Genomic DNA, 18,166 nt, shown 5'->3' on the forward strand with positions numbered 1-18,166 from the left:
GACTGGAGAGTAAGGTTGGAAGAAAAACAGAATATTACATAACGCCATTCATGTCAATGAATCCAAAGAAGTCAGTTCAAATGAAAAGCACATGGCACGGTCTAACTGGAGAGTATGGTTGGAAGAAAAACATAATATTACATAACGCCATTCATGTCAATGAATCCAAACAAGTCAGTTCAATGCACATAACAACTCTTGACTCGTCTCGCTATTTCGACCCGGGGTGAAATTTGTTAGGCAAATTGCCTATCAAATACACTCCAAATTTTTCCATGCCTATCAATATTCCTTGTTAGAATAATCAAAACGAGCACAGAAATAGGACAGTTGTTTTCAGATTTGAAATTTTTACCCTCCGAGTACCTCGGTTGATCAATGAAATTGGCCCGCACACTTCACGAGCCCCTCGTTTATGTTACTGGTTGTTGTTTTCATTTTTATAGAATTCAGTGCTTTTCAATAATAAGTTGATGATTTGACTTTGATTGTTAGGGAGTTCCACCGAGATCAATTTTCTGGTAACATCCATGGGGATCAACTTTATTGGCGAATTGGACATGCGCAAAAGTGACCTGACGTGCATAGAGGAGTTATAAATCAAATAAGCTTCTAATTCTGATTTTTATAAGGCCTCATGTCTCGTGTGAATGGAGAAACAAGTCTGAATTCAAAGTCAATAACACATAATTAAACAAATAACCTAACTCCCCTGATCGTGTCAAAATAAAGTTTGTAAGTCACCATTCATGAATCCAAAGAAATGAAACACTGACAACAATGCAAAGGCGATAAACATGACTCTGTACAAATTGCAACCCTGTGACAAATACTTTCAAGCCTTGTAATTTACATTTGGTGACAAATAATGAGTGCTGGATCTCTATCAATCTTCAGCGAAATTACAAGCACTGCTAGTGATATTTTTTTTTTTCACATGTAAAGTATGGGGCGACGAATATTGAAATAAAGGCTGATAGACTGATAGTCATTGCTCAAATTTGTAATGTTTGTCCACAGCTACAGAGACGGCCCAAGTGCAGCTCGTTCCCTTTGGAATGACCACCAAATCTCCTGCAACAAAATCCACGTACTGCTCTGAAGATCCTTTCATATATGCTCTCACCTTACCTTTCACAAGGTAGAATGTTTCCTCTGCGTCGAATTTCAGTGGAAACTTGCCTGGAGGACATGCCCATCTGTTACACAGAAAATAGTTCAGAAAAAAGTTAAACTAGTTCAGAAAATAATTAAGGAGTTTGCTGGGTAGTTAACTTCTACTTTTACTTTAAATACCCTTCACTAAAAACATCTATATACCCTTCACTAAAAACATCTATAGAATATATTTTGAAAATATTCACTTTTATAGGAATACAATTCTTAAATTGTATGGGTGTGTAGATTTTAAGAATATTTCAAAATTTGACAAAATATTTTTAAAATAGTAACTCAGCTGGACTTATCATATTCTGAAATATTTTTAAAATCTACAATCCAATTAAACTCAACAGAATTTTGGAAAAATCAAATACCATCATATTATGAAATATTTTTAAAATCTACATTCCAATATTTTAAAATCTACAATCCAATTAAACTCAACCGAAACTTCGAAAAATCAAATACCATTACTGGGTATACCAAATGCTTTGAGTTCAGTTTTCAAACCCATGTGCCATATGTTTAAGCTAAAGCCAATATGCATGATTAGGGAGAGAAATCATCGCAGAGAATTAAGAAGTATTTCATGAGTGTTAAACTCTATGCATTCATAATATCCTAAACTTAAATCTGGATAAAGCCAATATGCATGATTAGGGAGAGAAATCATCGCAGAGAACTAAGAAGTATTTCATGAGTGTTAAACTCTATGCATTCATAATATCCTAAACTTAAATCTGGACAAACAGATGTACCTTGCAATCATATTTTCATGCACTGGAGCTATATATATGGATCAGTAACAACATAACAAGGAATGGAATGAAGAGATGGAACTTACTTAGGCCAAGAGCGGATATCGAGATCAGACAAGCGAGACTGCGAGGGCCGCCTCTCGATTCTGACTCCATATTTCTCCTCTACATTCCCACACGCATCCTCATTCCCAATCCCTTCTGCCATATCAATATGTTAACTGATCGATCGACTGACTATCTATGATAAATCTATGCCTTAAATTGGGAATTATAAGCTCTGTATTCGGACCCAATTCCCTTCATATTCTCCCATGGCATCAACGAACCGACCCAGTTTCTCCTTTCTGAAAACGCAAAGCACTCCTGGAAAATGACACCGACCCAGTTTCTTCTTTCCGAAAACGCAAACCACTCCTGGAAAATGACAGGAAAAAGAAAGTAAGTGGGGTCAGATATCTATCGAGAATAAAAGGAGTTGTTTTTAGTGTGATTTTTTTGGAAGTTTTTTTTTGGATTTTTAGTATATTTTTCAGGTTTAATTTTTTTTAAATGCGGCTTGAATTCATTGAAATCACAAGATTGATAGGTAAGTCCTGCACCATAGCTCTAGAGGTTTTTCATGGTGCTGAATCTATATATACAATCAAAAAATTAATTTAAATAACACAAATCAAAATTTTACCTCAAATTTTTTCTCAAACTCCGGCCTAAAAAAACTCCAAAAATCACAGTATAAACAACTTCATTACAAAATATAACCAAATACACCCGATGTTAGTGTTGGAGAGAGTAACGATTTAGGGAACGTGAAAAAGCATGGAAGGTCACAAGGTGAAAGGTGGAGGAAGATTTTGTACGTTACATGAATGTAGCACCTCCATTAACTGAGGTGCACTTTGAGACGATCTAACGAGAGATCTCTTCTCCAATATCATTGGAAATATAGAAGTGATATGATGGTCGGTAGGTGTTATTTTCTTCTGGAACATTATACGTGAGATTTCAATTAAAATTAAATATCAAAATCATACTAACATTATTATTATGAAATATTATTAGGATTAACATAATTATATAAATTAAATAGTTGATTAATATTGATAAACATCAAAACATATAAATTATTGTGTTTAACATTTCGGTGAGTTTTTTATCTACTTTTAGGAACAAGGGATTAAAAGTTAGGGTGAAGGGTTCACCCAAAAAGTCACCCATCTTGAAGGACTAGGCACTAAAAATTAGGGTGAAGGGTTAATCCAAAAAGTTGGGCATTATAATGAACATAACACAATGAAACATGGATCATTGTGGGAAAATTTGGACTATAATTGGGATATAGGTGCTAGATAAGTTTAGTGCATTAAGGATGAGTCTTCAATCTTAAGCCATATCACAAAGTCAAAAACCAAGGACTTAAACCTTAAAAATTGCTTCTATGACTCATTGTCCATACATTAATCCTAGTGCCACCACATAGGCCTTATAGAAGGAATATTTGACTTACAAATAAGGTATATGAACTACTTTGAAGCTTTTGAACCCATGAAATCTCTCAAGGCCTTAACCATTGTTCAAAGCTAAAAACCTATGATTTAGACTCCAACATTTAGTTTAGGGCCCATGACCATGCATAGGGACCTATACCACTATACAATACCTATAGAGGGAATATTTAACCTATAATTTTGATATGGGGAGCATTTTAAGTTTTTTCGCAAGAAGGTTGGGTGTTAAGGATTGGGGCATGGCCTAGGCTAGTTGTAAACTAGTAAATAAATCCTTAACAACTACTTTTGAGATTCATGAGACATGCATATTTCCCCAAACAACCATACAATATTTATAAATGGTGTTTTTGACATACAAGTGGGGTATGGACATTATTTTAACAATTTCCTCAACTAGGATAGGATTGTAGGACTAGGATAACATTTGGGTTAAAAGAAATGACTCCAGACCTAAGATATGCTTATCATACTCATGTTACATGGGCTTATTGAGACTCATCTCTATTACATGAGACCTCAAAATGGTAAATATATCCTACAGATTACCCCTATAAGAATAATATAATATGTGGGAGCCAAGTGCATGAACCATGCAACATAATATTTCATGAACCTTCCTCTTCTCCCTATACCATATATTTCATAGTGAATAATAATATACACCATTTTCATAGTCACGTCTAATTAGAGAGATGAGGGATGCCAAATACATTTGTAAGAATAATGCCTTTTATATTTTAGGATGATTGAGAGGTGACATTTCTAAATAATTTATACCTATATGCAATCAATGAAAGAAGGGAGTGAAAATTAATAATACACTAATCCCTATAGTTCCAAACTATAAGTTTCTATTTCTATTTCAATTTATAACTTGAATGTATTAAATGAAGTGGAAAAACATGTCCATTACCAAATTAGAATCCAAAATGACAAATCCCACGGCTAAGTCAAAACAACATTGCAATCGCAAAAGGTTGTACACATAAGACATTACATTCAATCAAACCCTATAAATAAACCTTAAATAATTTTCTTCACAGACGATCACTATATACTAATTTATGGAAAGTAGTGCTCAACTTTCATAATTCAAAGCTTGTATGGAAGGAAAAGTGCTAACTTGGGGACATGTAAGAAAAACACCTCTCGTGCACTATTAGTAGCCAAAGGAAATATTAAACTCCATCTAATATTTGTTGATCCTCCCTAGAGTGGTGGTGGCATCTATATCTATGCAAGTCAATGAAAAAGTTGAAAAAATCCTAAAATAATTAATTTGGGTAGTCTAAATCAATCCTTGAAAATAAATGTACATTTTACTAAAAAGATGCAAATCACAATCCTTGAAAATAAATGTACATTTTACTAAGAAGATGCAAATCACAATGGTACTTGAACTCATGAACATGAATTTTCCAACCATGTTGATAAATAGTCATTCTTTGACACTTTTTAATTATTCAAAATTTATTTGTTGTTTCTTCCAGATATTACTTATGCATAAGTTGAAGGAGGTAGTTTTAGAACAAATTTTATATCGAGAAAATGTATGTTGTTGTTAGTAATAGACAAATTCATCAAAGTAAATAAGAAAAATGCTACAGGTACTGTATTTTTCTATATGTTCTAGGAATTTTCCTAAGAAAATATAAAGATTAATATATATTCCTTTAGAAAGTGATGTATTAATTGGAAAATACTAGTAATGATACTGATATGATCTTAATTTTGACTTGAGTTAAAAGGATTTAACTAAAAAAATGTTAAAGATTAATTACAATTAACCTTCTTCATCTTACCTTGGTCCAAACTACCACAAATCATGTTCCTTTTACCTACTTTATTCAATATTATGCCAACATAATAATTAAATTCTTGAACAATCACATGAAAGATAGTGGACATGTCACTCCATGAAAACATATAGGCCACAAGTAATTTGAATTAAGCCATTTTCATGAAATTTTAATATGCATCTATCACTTCCTCATAATATAAAAATTTACTTTTTCCTTTTATAAACACATTTTAATGATACTTTTAGGATGGGTTTGAAGACTTTTTATAGGCTATAAAACGTAAAATTTATATCCTTGCTATCAACATCATAAATGATAAAAAAACTTATTGTAATTTTAAATTATATTTCTATATTCCTCATAAATACAAAATGTATTTCATAAATAATATTCTAATTCTTAATTAAGAAGGTCAAAACTTTCTTTTTCTTTTACCCCAACTAGACATTTAACAATTAATATATATCTAATTTTTGACTGATGTGACTAAAATTTTCATTTTTCCTCCACTAAATTCCCCTCTTAATTTTTATTAATCCAATATTCTTATTTTATATTTATGAATATATTGACCAAATTATTTTGCAATTTTCTAACTTTTTATTATCAATTTGACATGAAAGGATAGGGATAATGAAACCTTTTATAAATGTATAATGAAATCATTTAGTCAAACATTTATAATGCATTGAAATTTATATCAATATTTAATATCATTTAAAGTCTTTATCCTTTATAAAATATGAATTTTTTAAATTAAAGGATTACATCCATTTTTAAGTCCAACATTTTAATACACAGTAATGTAGGTTCTTCCAAAGCTAACAATGGTTTTTAATCAATATTTTGATGGACCACGGTGACCTAATTTAAAATTTTGATTTAAAAATAATTGTGATCTATTTAAAAACTCTCCATACAATTCAATATTATATTAAATGACACTTTACATGTGAAGAACCATGGGAATATTCACTTAGATAGTGGACAACGTTGATCATTATACGAATAATGATGACAAGCATGCAAAGAAAAATGTGATATTCTAACCGTGCAAAGTGGTCGATGTTGAATGTAAGTGAACAATGTTCTTATTAGTCCCTGCCATCTGGCATTTGGCAGGGACTATAGTAATCAATCGGGTCCGAGTTAGTATTAGTTTCAAGTTGTAGTCCTGTGTTATACTGTGATTATTACAAAGTTTTCAAACGCTCTCAAACGCGCTGTGCCGGATAACCAAAGTTTTATTTGGAACTTAACTTTTGCCATCTTATTTGGCCTCTTCCTGAGGCGGAAGAGGCCCGACCATAGCTTAAAAGCAATAAGCCCAGTGCATTTTCGCTAACTGTCAGCGGTGTGGTTTTAATGTTAACATTAGTTTGAAACATGAAATGTTTGAGATTGGCAGGTAGTTACAAGTAACATATCATAAGTTCATTAGCAATCGCAGGTAATTACAAGTGTGTATTACAAGTGTGTTTGCATGTGTTACAGGTGGATGATGCAGAACTAACAAAGGTTCCTCCTTCGTTTGCGCAGTTGTGCTTTGCTTTATATTCATTGTAGCTTCTATGCTGAGCTTGTATTCTTCATCCCCTCTGTGAAGCTATGCTGAGCTTGTATTCTTCATCCCCTCTTTCGTCTTCCACCTGCTCTTTTGTGCGTCTGGAGCTTTCGTTCTGTAAACAAGGTATGCCCTTTTCCAAATCAGAAACTCATATCTTCTGTTGTCGTTTACCTTCTTAGCGCTGTGTGGCCCTCTTTTGTGCATCTGGAGCTTTCGTTCTGTAAAGAAGGTATGCCCTTTTCGAAATCAGAAACTCATATTTCCTTTTTTTGGATCATGTTATTGTTTGCAAAAAATGACAGGTAGTTACTTACCCAGGCAATTTCAACGACGGAAATAGTCTGTTTGGCCTCCTTCACACAACAATGGCGGAAATGTCTGTTTGGCCTCCTTCGTACAAAAACTTGACAGCAAGAAAATTCGGGTACGCACTGCTTTCGTCTACCTTGATATCAAATATGATGGCTCCTCTGCTACGATACATCACACACTACTTTTAAAAAAGTCGCAGGAAAAAATTATCAATTTTCAGCTGCAAAGATTAATTTAATTTTCTGCTGTGATATATCAGGATTGAAATGCATGGTTTATTTTTCCGTAACGTTGTAGGGCTATTTTAAGAGTTCAATGAATCCTATAAAAAAAAGTGTACTAAATATTTAGTATAAACATAAAACTTTAAGAACTTTACATAATACATAAATTCTAAGAATGCAGAGGAGGTAAGCTAGGAAGAAAATAAAGAAAAAATTTTGTACAATTACTCAAAGTAATGCGATAACAAATTTTAGCATTTAATATGCATTGTCCAATTAAATATATACCAATTTTTATTTTCTTTCAACAGGTTTCATTTAGGTTCTACGTCTGGGAATAAAACAAAAACTAGTACATAATTATGTTTGTACATTTACACTCCGGAAAGAAATAAACAAATAAAATCCCGAGCAGGACGAACATAGCTGGGTCGTTCTATACAATGAACTTTCACCGTTAGAGGCTGAGACCTAGGGTATTAGCTTTGTGTAAGTTTCAATGAAATCTTGGAACCCTCTAAGAGGAGTTCTGTAACAAACACAACTTGACTTGTGATAAAAAAACAAGCAGTCGACTATTGTTTCTGCATGGCCATAACTGCAGTAATCATGCACACAATTTAAAGAAGAACCAAGAAACTCAATCGCCCAATTCACTACATGTATTCAATAGACTTAATGAATACATAATTTATTTCTAGATTTTCAAGTTCAATAGCCCAATTTAATACATGCTTTCATGAATGAAGCTGCTCATTACGCCGTTGCCGTCCGCCAACAGTATCCTCCCTTCCTCCTGTATCTCAGCTGTTTGCTGCAACAAGTAAACACAAACTTATATATTCTTGTTCATTTCACAAAATCTAAATATTCAAGCGATATAAATTATGCATAAAGTTCTCAAACAAACAACGCGTCTGCACCTTGGTTACTACTGTGTCCGATTCGGCAACGCCGACGCCTTGCATAGATATTACTGTTCTAGCTAAAATGACCAGCTACACTATCCTTGCAGCAGGTATTCCAGATCTTTGCAGCAGAGTCTTTCAGGGGTAAATAACCAGCGCAGTAGCTCCGGGGGGGAACCATTTTGTCAGGTGCAGAACCAAAGCGAGTAGTTCCACCAGCAATAGTTCGAGATGCAGCTTACTGAGTGACATAAGCAGGAGCAGGGCCCAACAGAGGTTACAGAAGGTTACAGAGACGGAGACAGAAGCAAAGGTAGCACAGAGAGCATAGCCTTTTTCGCTCAGCTATCCAACATGCACTTGTCACCGTTGTCCTGCGGTTCAGCCACGTTTCTATCATGCATTATGCGTTATGTTCAATCACCTCGCTTGTTATGTTCAAACAGGTTTCCGTGGCGCTAGGTTTGTCTCTGGTGGTGGGGCCGGAAACCCTGCTGGCCTTGTCGTGGAAGCCCAGGTATCTGGTCACCTTCTGGTTAACACCTACATGCTCATCTGGCATAAATATATCTTAAGTAGAATGATTCAAAACATGAAGACATATATAATGTTGCATAAATAAACGAGGGGCCCATTGATCACGTCCTGTATGGAAACATTTAGCATCGAGAAGTATGGATGAACGTTCTAATATGCCTCACATTTTTAAATTATATTAAAACAAATTGTTCTTGGATATGTTGTCATATCCCTTAATTTGGAACTTTTGATTTATTATAAATATAGAGTATCACTCATTCAGAAAACTATGATGTATGGATGCATATCTGAAGCAGTGATTCGTTGTTCTGACGCAAAGAATTTTTTTGTTTTGGATTCTTTGTATCGATTTGGAAATTGGTCGTTTGCGTCTGTCAGAGAGCTAGTCTAAGTTCGATCACATATGGGCCTGGTTTCTTAGCATTGCTGCTCACTGCACGCTAGGTCATAAGCTACTAATAGCTTTGAATAGAGTACCGTATTCTACCTAATGAATAAGTTTACATTATCTCTAATATGGAATGACTTACTTATGCTTACAGATCCTGCTTAATATAGGTAAATACGCATACTTAACATATGAGCTATACAGGTATGATAAAGTCTAGGTTTCTGACAGTTCGTATCCCTAAGTTCAGCTGATGTGGGACAAAAGTATAACTCGTACTGTTTTGGCGGTTACTCTGCCTTCGTTTTGTAATCTTGGCTCTTGTCTTGATGTTAGAGAATACAGCTAGCTTCATGGTCTTGAGCAAGGCAAGTTAATTAACAAACAAAATGGTGACCGGACTGACTGGCTTAAATGTCTTCTTTGCAGGCATGTGTGTCCTCGCAGGTTGTGACTTTCTTTCATCAGTCCCTGGTATCGGGATCAAACGGCCACATTCATTGGTGTTAAAGTATAAAAACTTAGATCGGGTAACTCATTTTACTGGAATGACATGCTGAAACTCAGTTAAATTTTGACAAAGTGTTTGTTTGTATAATGCTATTGGATTTAATAGTAAAGGACCGATATCATTTCTTCCTGCTTGACATTGATGCTTTGATTAATCAGAGTAATTAACATCTTACAAACATATAGACTTTCACCAAGTTCCTTTTCACTCTGCAGAAAAACAAAGGAAAGTGACAGACTCTATTCTAAACCACCAATTAGCAGGGTCAACCTGCATAACAAAATGACACTTCTAAAAACAGGATTTCATGCGGTAACTACTCATTGTTTTTTAATGTCCAATTATAAAAAATGTCAATGCCAAGTTTGTTTGGAGGTTTTCTATGAGATCATATTGGGGGCTCTGCTGATTATGCTGGTTCTGGATCAACTATAACTGATCAAACTGGATCAACAACTGCAACTGTCTTCAGCCAGTGTTCTCTAGCCTAGCCCTCGCCCTGTGTTCTCAAGCCTGTGGTTGTTCTTCAGCCCTGTGTTGTTATCAGCTCTCCTTCGGGTCCTGCTCAAACTCTGGGTGCCGCTACCCAATCATTCAATCACTTCCTAAACAGGCTCAACTTGATGTAGGGACTCGCTGCGTCGCAGCTGCCCTTGTTCACACTACAACACGAGATTTTGAAACCATTATCTATAAACAATCCTAAAGTCTTTGTTTACCATTAGCTATAAACAATCCTAAATCTCTTAGTTTAGATTCTCTTTTTAGCTTTGTGAATCCTAAATGTCTTTGTTTCGATTTTTTTTGGCTTTGTGAATAACATTTTCATTATTGGGATATAATGGTGGCACTGATGCATATCATACCTTCCAAAATAGGTTAGAGATATCCATTTGCATATTACTTACCCATTCCTATGGGTTCATTGAAGCTTACATTAATTTTGGAACATCTCATGGGTACTCAATCATTTTATCTAAACTTAAGAGTTTGCACTTTTTTAATTTGACTTTTGAGTAGTTCTTCAACCATTATAATTTTTTTTAAGATATTATGTAATATTTTTGTTTGATTTAAAGTGCGTTCTTATATGGTGAGAATTCTCTAAACTAGGATGTCTCTTTATGAAATGTCGAAGGAAAGTTTATCTATGGTAAGATGTTAAACATTAAATGTAATTTCCTCCTAATGTAGAGGTATTTTTAATTTTATTTTTTTATTTTAATGTTAATTAATACCATATTCATTGTCGTGTTTCTTGAGATTTTTCAAATTAGATTAAGCTTGAGGGTGTTTTGGTTTTCTCTATATTGTATAGAGCAGGTATGTAAAGGAGATAAATGTAAGCTATTTATAGTTAAAAAGCAATAATGATGTTATGTTTTTCCTTGCTATGGTTTATATTTTCGATTTTTTTTTCATTTTTTGTCCCTAAAATGAGAATATATAATTGTATTAAAATCTACAATGGGTTCATTACATTTTCACTCAGAAAGACATGTCTATGTGTTCAATATTGCTTTCTTATCCATTTGATCTACCAAAATTATAACATTTTCAATAGATACTTTATGTTGTACTTGAGAAAAAAGGAGTTTTGTAGGTATATACTTTACAAAACTTATCACTCAAAAGAAAAAAAAAATACAATTCTGTTGACGGTGTTGGACCCACCAACATTCAAGGGATCTCCCTACTAAGAAGTCCCAACTAGACCTCAGACCATTTAGAGTAGGAGTCCTAGTAGTGGGTGGTAATGTAATGCCTTGACTGCGATAGCGCATAGAAATAAGTATGATAACTTTGGCCTGAAGAAAGTGTGTGACCTTGCGGCGAGCCAAGTGAGATGCATGGGGTTTCTAACACATGGATGTGAAAAGGAAGTGTGCCCCTTAGAAGCCTATAATAGTACGTAGCCTGAAAGGAACACACGAGCGAAATGACATCACAAGCTAAAATGTGGAATAGTCCACAAATTAAAGTGACGGGTTAATCCAACAACACACATTCAACAAGATTCAAACCATTTCATACAAAGTAGTTCATAAGCAAATGCGCAAGTTAAACAACATACATTGCTAAAGTAACCAGAATAGTCTAACTACAATAACAACTTATGCATGAAAGCATGATGACTTTGTTATTATTATTATTATTATAAGTGAAAGTTACATCTATACATACACCATTAACAACCACTAGCCCCAATAGTGGAACATTACAGTCAAGAACACCTGCTCCTCCAAAGAATTATACTCTCTCTACGCCGTGGAGAATCCAAGGCTCATCACAATACTCCCAAGCCTTCTCTAAGCCTAAGCCTAGCCAAAAGCTTGGCTCCCAAAAGACCGTCTAAGAGTTATGAGGTTCTATTTATAACAAAGAGTGGTGTGACCCTTGACATTCCCCTTTGTGACTCTTTGACTACCCTCATGACTCTTCATCTTCTTTACAAATAACTCATTACATAATATGATGACATTTCATATTCCACTAATGACACTTGGAATTTCACTTACAACATATTCACAAATAATGGTACATTTTCCACATGTATCCATGTGAGACAAAATAGGCTAGAGACAGCCTACTATGACTTCGAAGTTTGGTGAAAGACCAACTCGGAAACCTCTACCTGATGCTTCTCAGTCAAGTACTGATGCTAATCTTGGTACTATGAGATGATGTCCCCAAACTACTCGATGGTGTCTTTCTGGTAGCGAACTCTTGCCTCCATAGAATCTGGGTGTATGGTCTTGGAACCTATATCCAATTCATCCTGAAGCATGTGTAGAATGGTGTTTACCATGACGGGACCACCAATGTACTTCTGCATGTTATGTGTGTTGAGCTCCAATTCATCCCTAGTGGCCTCTTGCCTTAGCTGCTCCATGTACTTGTCAGTCTCTAGCTAGACTTGGTTCTTGTGTTTAGCCTCGGTGAGGGAATCGATTTAAGGGATCCTATGTGTTCTCACCATGACATCCAAACTCTTGTACAACCATGCATATGAGGTTTGTATGCTGGTGATGAATGGGGCGAGTTGCTCATAGTTCTGGATCAACATCTGGACCTTTCCTTTCTCTAGCTCTGCCTGAGGCTTCATCATCTTTGGCAAGTGAAGAGAGGCCCCTTTATACTGCATTGGCCATTCTTGCACATAGGCGATGACATCATGTATGTCCCTAAGAGTTTGCACAAACTTTTTTCTCTACTCCTGAAGGCCATGCACATGGACAACTGCTTTATGCATGGTGATGAATCTGTCATAGATCATTCGCATGGTAGTCTCAAGTGTTGATACTTCATCAAGTATCTCTTTCATCATCTCTACCATTGTGGAAATTGCGCTCTTCTCTCTGATTTGTTATGCCTCTTTCCTGGTCGCCAGTAAGTTCTTTTCCATTTTTTCATTATTGGCCAATAGGAACTTAACATTAGAGCTTGTGGCTCCCAAATAGGACAAGGTGGCATCGAAAATGGCATTTGGATGTTGTCTGACATCTGACACAATCACAATTTCCTTCATGAATGCAGGTGATGGGTGATCATCTGGAAAGTGTTTTCTCTGCACTTGCACAATATTCTTCTATAATTCATCAAATGAAAGATTGTACACATCCATCACCAGATCATCATCAAGGAGAACAACCTCTCCTTGCTTGCTCGGGACTGGTTTTGACACTAGAGGTGGAGGAGACTAAGAGGTGACCTCAGGTGCTCTTGGCATGAGGTCGATGTCTTCATTTTGTGGCTCATCCCCCAACTTGATGTCTATCACTTCAATTAGTTTTTCAATCTACTGAGAAAGATCTTGATCATACATCTGTTCACCCTCTTCTTCAGTTGTCAGTTGTTCTGACTCCTCAACCTGTATGGGTGTTGTTTGTTCTGTCATCGCGCCTTTCCTTTCTTCTTCCTCCTATTTCTGCTTCTCTTCCCTTTCTCTCCTTCTCAGCTCCTACTCTTCCTTCAACTTCTTCTCTGTTTCCTGCAACTTTTGTTATGCTTCCTCCACCCTTTTCTTTCTTCCTTCGCTCTACCCTCTTTATCTATTGCTTCCTCTTTGCCTCCATTGCAGAAGATGCTTTCTTAGTGATAGGATTTTCTCTCATCCTGTAGCTTTGCTCGGCCTCTAGGTTCTCGAAAATATTCCTCTTGCATTTATCCTGCACCAGATTGCTACTTATTGTTGTTGTTTTTGTTGCTTCTTGCGTTGTTGCTGCCTATAGAGAAACCTTCCAAGATGTGGCTATACTATTTGGCTCATGGAGCTTGGAGGAATTGTAATAGTATCTCCAAGGGTCCTCCTCGTGCTAGTGGAATGTCTCGTGGATCCATGGATAGTACACCTTCGCGTAGTGGTTCTTGCAAATACTGTGGGGATCATATGGATTGAAGTATTTGGTGTCGAAATCGAACTTCAATATCTCCCTAGCTTTGGCATCAACATATTTCAAGCTCTTAATCCTATACAATCTGATCCGCAAAGGAAGGGTGGGCCATGGTGCCTTATTCTGCCTATGTAGTCCTAATGATAACCCTGTGGAGAGGTGATATGAGACCTCTTATATGACCAACTTGTATGTGGCATAACTTGGTAGAACATGCAGAGGCTTCTCTCCGCCAAACACTCTGATGAAGGTGTCATCAGGTGAGACATACCAATCTACAATGTTAAGTATCACCTCGATCGCTTCCTAGGACATGCAAGGTGGATCCTGCTCAAATATCATCTTGTACAACGAGATGATGAAATGGTCAGTCATCCTTTCCATTACCCCTCAGTAGATGTAGTCAGAAAGAAACTTGTAATAAATATTGCCAGTAATCTCTTTCGGTGTCCATGTCCATCTCATGCCAGGAAACTAGTGATGGGCACAAATTTCATCCAGTAAGTATGCAGACATGTAGAATATTGCTTGCTCATACTTGCGTGGATTCCAGGCATTGGAAACATGGACTTTCAATTGATAAGCCAACAAGTCTGGCCAATTGAATGGCCTTCTATCATTCACCAACTAGTCCAATACAACTACTCAACCTTCAGGAAAGGTCTTTGTGCTCTATGCAAATATGATCAAGAACTGGTAGGCCTTCCTGAGAAACTTTGTCTTGTAAACATGATTGGGTGTCTGTGTCAACTTTGATGGCTCTTTCACCCATCGCTTGACTATATCTCTCGTGTTCACCTAGCTATGGGTGGTATATAAAAGTGTTTCCATGCACCTCGCTGGGTGAGTTAGATGATACATCTGATGATAGTTCTCCGCCCTGAAAGTGGCAAGCTCTATCCTACTGGGACTACTCAATGTCATAGTTTTTGGATCTGTGTGTGAGACAATCCAACTGATAATGTTCACACATGGGAAGACGAGGTATCTTCATGCAACGTTGTAAAACCATGGCCACTGGATACTGATATAAACATGTCAGTCCTCTAAGTCCTCCTTGAATTCCTCTGCAAAGGTATCCTTGATTTTCTTCCATGTCAACTTCATGCCCTTCTCAATGAACAACTCAGTGTCTGCATAAACTGGAAAGTTAATTGACACCTACTCAACTGTTTCCCTAGTACTACTCTCGAAAATTTTGTTTGATGCAGCTCTCTTGGAAGCCATGTTAGCTGTAACTGCTAGAGAGATGCTCAAAAAACGTTGTGTCTAGAGACAAAGAGGACACTCATGGCATGCAAATTTTATCTTAAAACCAAAATCACTTCAAGGGAAGATTAAGCAACAAACTGGGAAAATGTTGGGAGGGATTACGCAATATTGGTTCACAGAGGTGACTAGCTGCCTCCTGGAACTTCGCATTGCACAATCCCAATGGTTAGTGAGGGAGGCTATCCAACTGGAACTACGCAATGTGTAGTCGAGTCTGGGCACATGCCAACAAAGACTATGCATTGTGCAGTCTCTGTCGCCAGGACTAGGAGACTGGCTCATGGAACTGCGTAGTGCACAGTTGGAGCCAAGCCTAGGTTGCCTCTGCATAATTTGAGAAGCCAAGGTTGGGCCTTGATCTCCGAGAATCTGCAATCCATGCAAGGGAATGCGAGATACAGGCAAGCAAAGCCCATATTTTCCCAAGAGGATCAACGTGAAAATAAGAAGATTTGAAGGATGGTGAGATGTTGGGTGCATATCTGATCGAGTGATGATGCATGCAATTCAAACAAGTGTAGGAATCAATCAAATTATAGGAACATGATGCATGTGGAGAGAGATGTTGTAACAACTACCGTTAGTGCAAAAACTGGGTAATGCATGTGATACTCGAGAAAGGAAATGCAAAACTTAAAACAACACTTCTACAAGATGAAAAAAGTTATAACGCTAGTATTCGTTCAATAAAAAAATTGAAACAACACTCTCACAAGCTAAATAAGAAAAATCAACAGAAAAAATGGAAAAAGACTACAAAAGCAAGACTTACCAGGAAAAGCAACGACGATTGCACCGAAGGTTCCTTGATCTCCTCGGGAATGCTAGAGCTCCAAGATTGAATGTGAAAATGAGCTCTAGCTATACCGATTAAATAGATTTTTCCAATTTAGGTTTTATCACACGAAGGCCAAAAATCAAGGAAAAAGCAACACTTGGCGGAAGTTTCCAAAATAACTCAAGTGTCTCCTCTAGGCTGCTAAAAATAGATCCCTATTTTCTAGGAATGTTTTTTTTCTTTTTCAGGAAAAGTTGCCATGCATTTCCTGGAGAGAATGTGTAGTTTTGGGAAGGACTGGGCAACTCACTGGATCATGCACTGAGTAGCTTCTAAGCAAGAAGCTTTTGCACAATTTCTGCGGTGAGTGGCTCTGGGCTTCCTCTCATGCTATGTGAAATTTCCCAGTTGAAGGTTGGCTGTCAATTGGCTCTGCACAATTTTGGAGCCGAAGGCTCACTGTCAGCTTGGACTGCACAATTCCCAAGAGCAAGGTTGGTTTCCCTCAAGGATTGCGCAGTCCTTTAAGGAAAGACTGGAACTAGGTTGAAACCAAGTCAAGAGATCGGCTTATCGGTCAACGAGTAAGTCAAGTAAGAAAACACAAGCCATGATACAAAGAAGAGTCTCAATCAAAGCACAAGTACCTGGGTTAGTGCAAGATGAGCTACTGTAATTTAGAAAGGAGGCTCCAAATCGAAGCATAGGCAAAATTTTGAAGGGTAGTTGTAGCCCCTACATCATTGGTGACACACTGGTAGAACTCCAGCTCTCCTTATGGACCTTGTCTCATGTAAAGTGAGTCTAACTCTTCCGGAAGTATTATTGGATTCTTTGACTGTCATAGCTTCTTCACTAGCTTGAATTAAATATATAGTCCCTACCATTCTCTTTATCGGCAGCACACATACCAAGCCAAGTCAAACTGAGTTCTTTCGTTTGGGGATGAGGGGTATATAAATGCACAAGTAATATAGGTTGTCAGATTTTTAGTTTCATCTCTAGTGTTGCTCCGCTGCCAGCAGGCCTTGACAGTACCCCGATGGAGTTACTTGCTTCACCTCTCTGCGCAGGAAGCATTTCTCTTCTTTCACCCTTATTTTATTTTTTCTTTCATTATTTTTCAACAATTGTGCATAGGGACTTATTTATTTCATGAGGCAGAAGAGGGATCTCGAATTATTGAGAGCAAAAGAGGTTGTCCCTTCAAAGAAGAATGTTCATATATACCTCTGACATACTTGTTAAGTTCTCCCCCTCTTCTTACTTGACTTGACTTAGTTGACAAGGGTTAACCAAATATAGAAAATCGATTAGAGTAGGCGGTATTTTCCATCAGGGTATCATCGAATAAAAGAAATGAAAAATTATCATAAAGAGAGGGATTAGACAGATATCCAAGTGTTGATAGTTGTACAAGTTCCTCTTGGATTTCACCCTACTTGTCTCAAGAAGCCAAACACGGTTTCATGCGGAAACTAACCTATGGGTGAAAAAGCAAACAAGCCAAGGAAAGAAGCAAGACAAAAGAAAAACAAATTAAGCAAATCTAAGAAAAAACAAAAAACCAAACACTACTCCTACTCCTAAGCTAAGAAGAGCATGGGCCAACTCATATGAAGTGATATTTCCAATGCAGCCATTGGCGCATCAGTTGACCCATGTAGGCAATAACATGATTGATAAGAAAAATATTCAAGCATACCAACAGACAAGAAATATAAACCAATGCAAACTAGAACGTTCGAAGGTTGAATGCATCCACAGAAAAGTAAAGTTGAGATGCAATAGGATGTAGAAAGGGGAAAGCAAAGACCCCTTCCTCACCAGGATTTAGGAGATTCGAGACCAGCTATCAGTTGTTGGGGTAGTGCATCAACCCATAGAGCTAGTGCGATTGGCACTAAATAGTATCTCAGAGGAGTGGAAGGTATTTGTCCAAAGTATCTTGGGCAGAGAAACCTTTCCAAGGTGGGACAGGATTTGGGTCGGTTTATAGTAGGAGGAGTTGAGATGGGACCTAGTGAAGAACTCCATCAG

The 18,166-nt window shown here is 36.8% G+C and overlaps 1 protein-coding gene across 1 annotated transcript; it reads right to left on the bottom strand.

The window, feature by feature from the left end:
* Positions 1–691: 691 nt before the first annotated feature.
* Positions 692–2,305, bottom strand: LOC149150371 (uncharacterized). Its single transcript, XM_089441414.1, has 2 exons — positions 2,006–2,305; positions 692–1,199 (listed from the first exon to the last, which is right to left on the bottom strand). Exons 1-2 carry the CDS (start codon positions 2,125–2,127, stop codon positions 989–991), a joined length of 333 nt encoding a protein of 110 aa, XP_089297540.1. The 5' UTR covers positions 2,128–2,305; the 3' UTR covers positions 692–988.
* Positions 2,306–18,166: the final 15,861 nt, after the last annotated feature.

Source organism: Pinus tabuliformis, chromosome 9 (assembly GCF_031772625.1).
Source record: "Pinus tabuliformis cultivar Carrire ecotype Pingquan chromosome 9, CPIR1, whole genome shotgun sequence".
Classification (NCBI taxonomy): domain Eukaryota; kingdom Viridiplantae; phylum Streptophyta; class Pinopsida; order Pinales; family Pinaceae; genus Pinus; species Pinus tabuliformis.

What these genes read in the sequence shown, in the direction of transcription:
- LOC149150371 (XM_089441414.1), bottom strand. Translation starts at nt 2,127, where the DNA reads ATGGCAGAAGGGATTGGGAATGAGGATGCGTGTGGGAATGTAGAGGAG. An exon ending in GATATCCGCTCTTGGCCTAA is followed by an intron (nt 1,200 to 2,005) that starts GTAAGTTCCATC and finishes TCTGTGTAACAG; the next exon opens with ATGGGCATGTCCTCCAGGCA.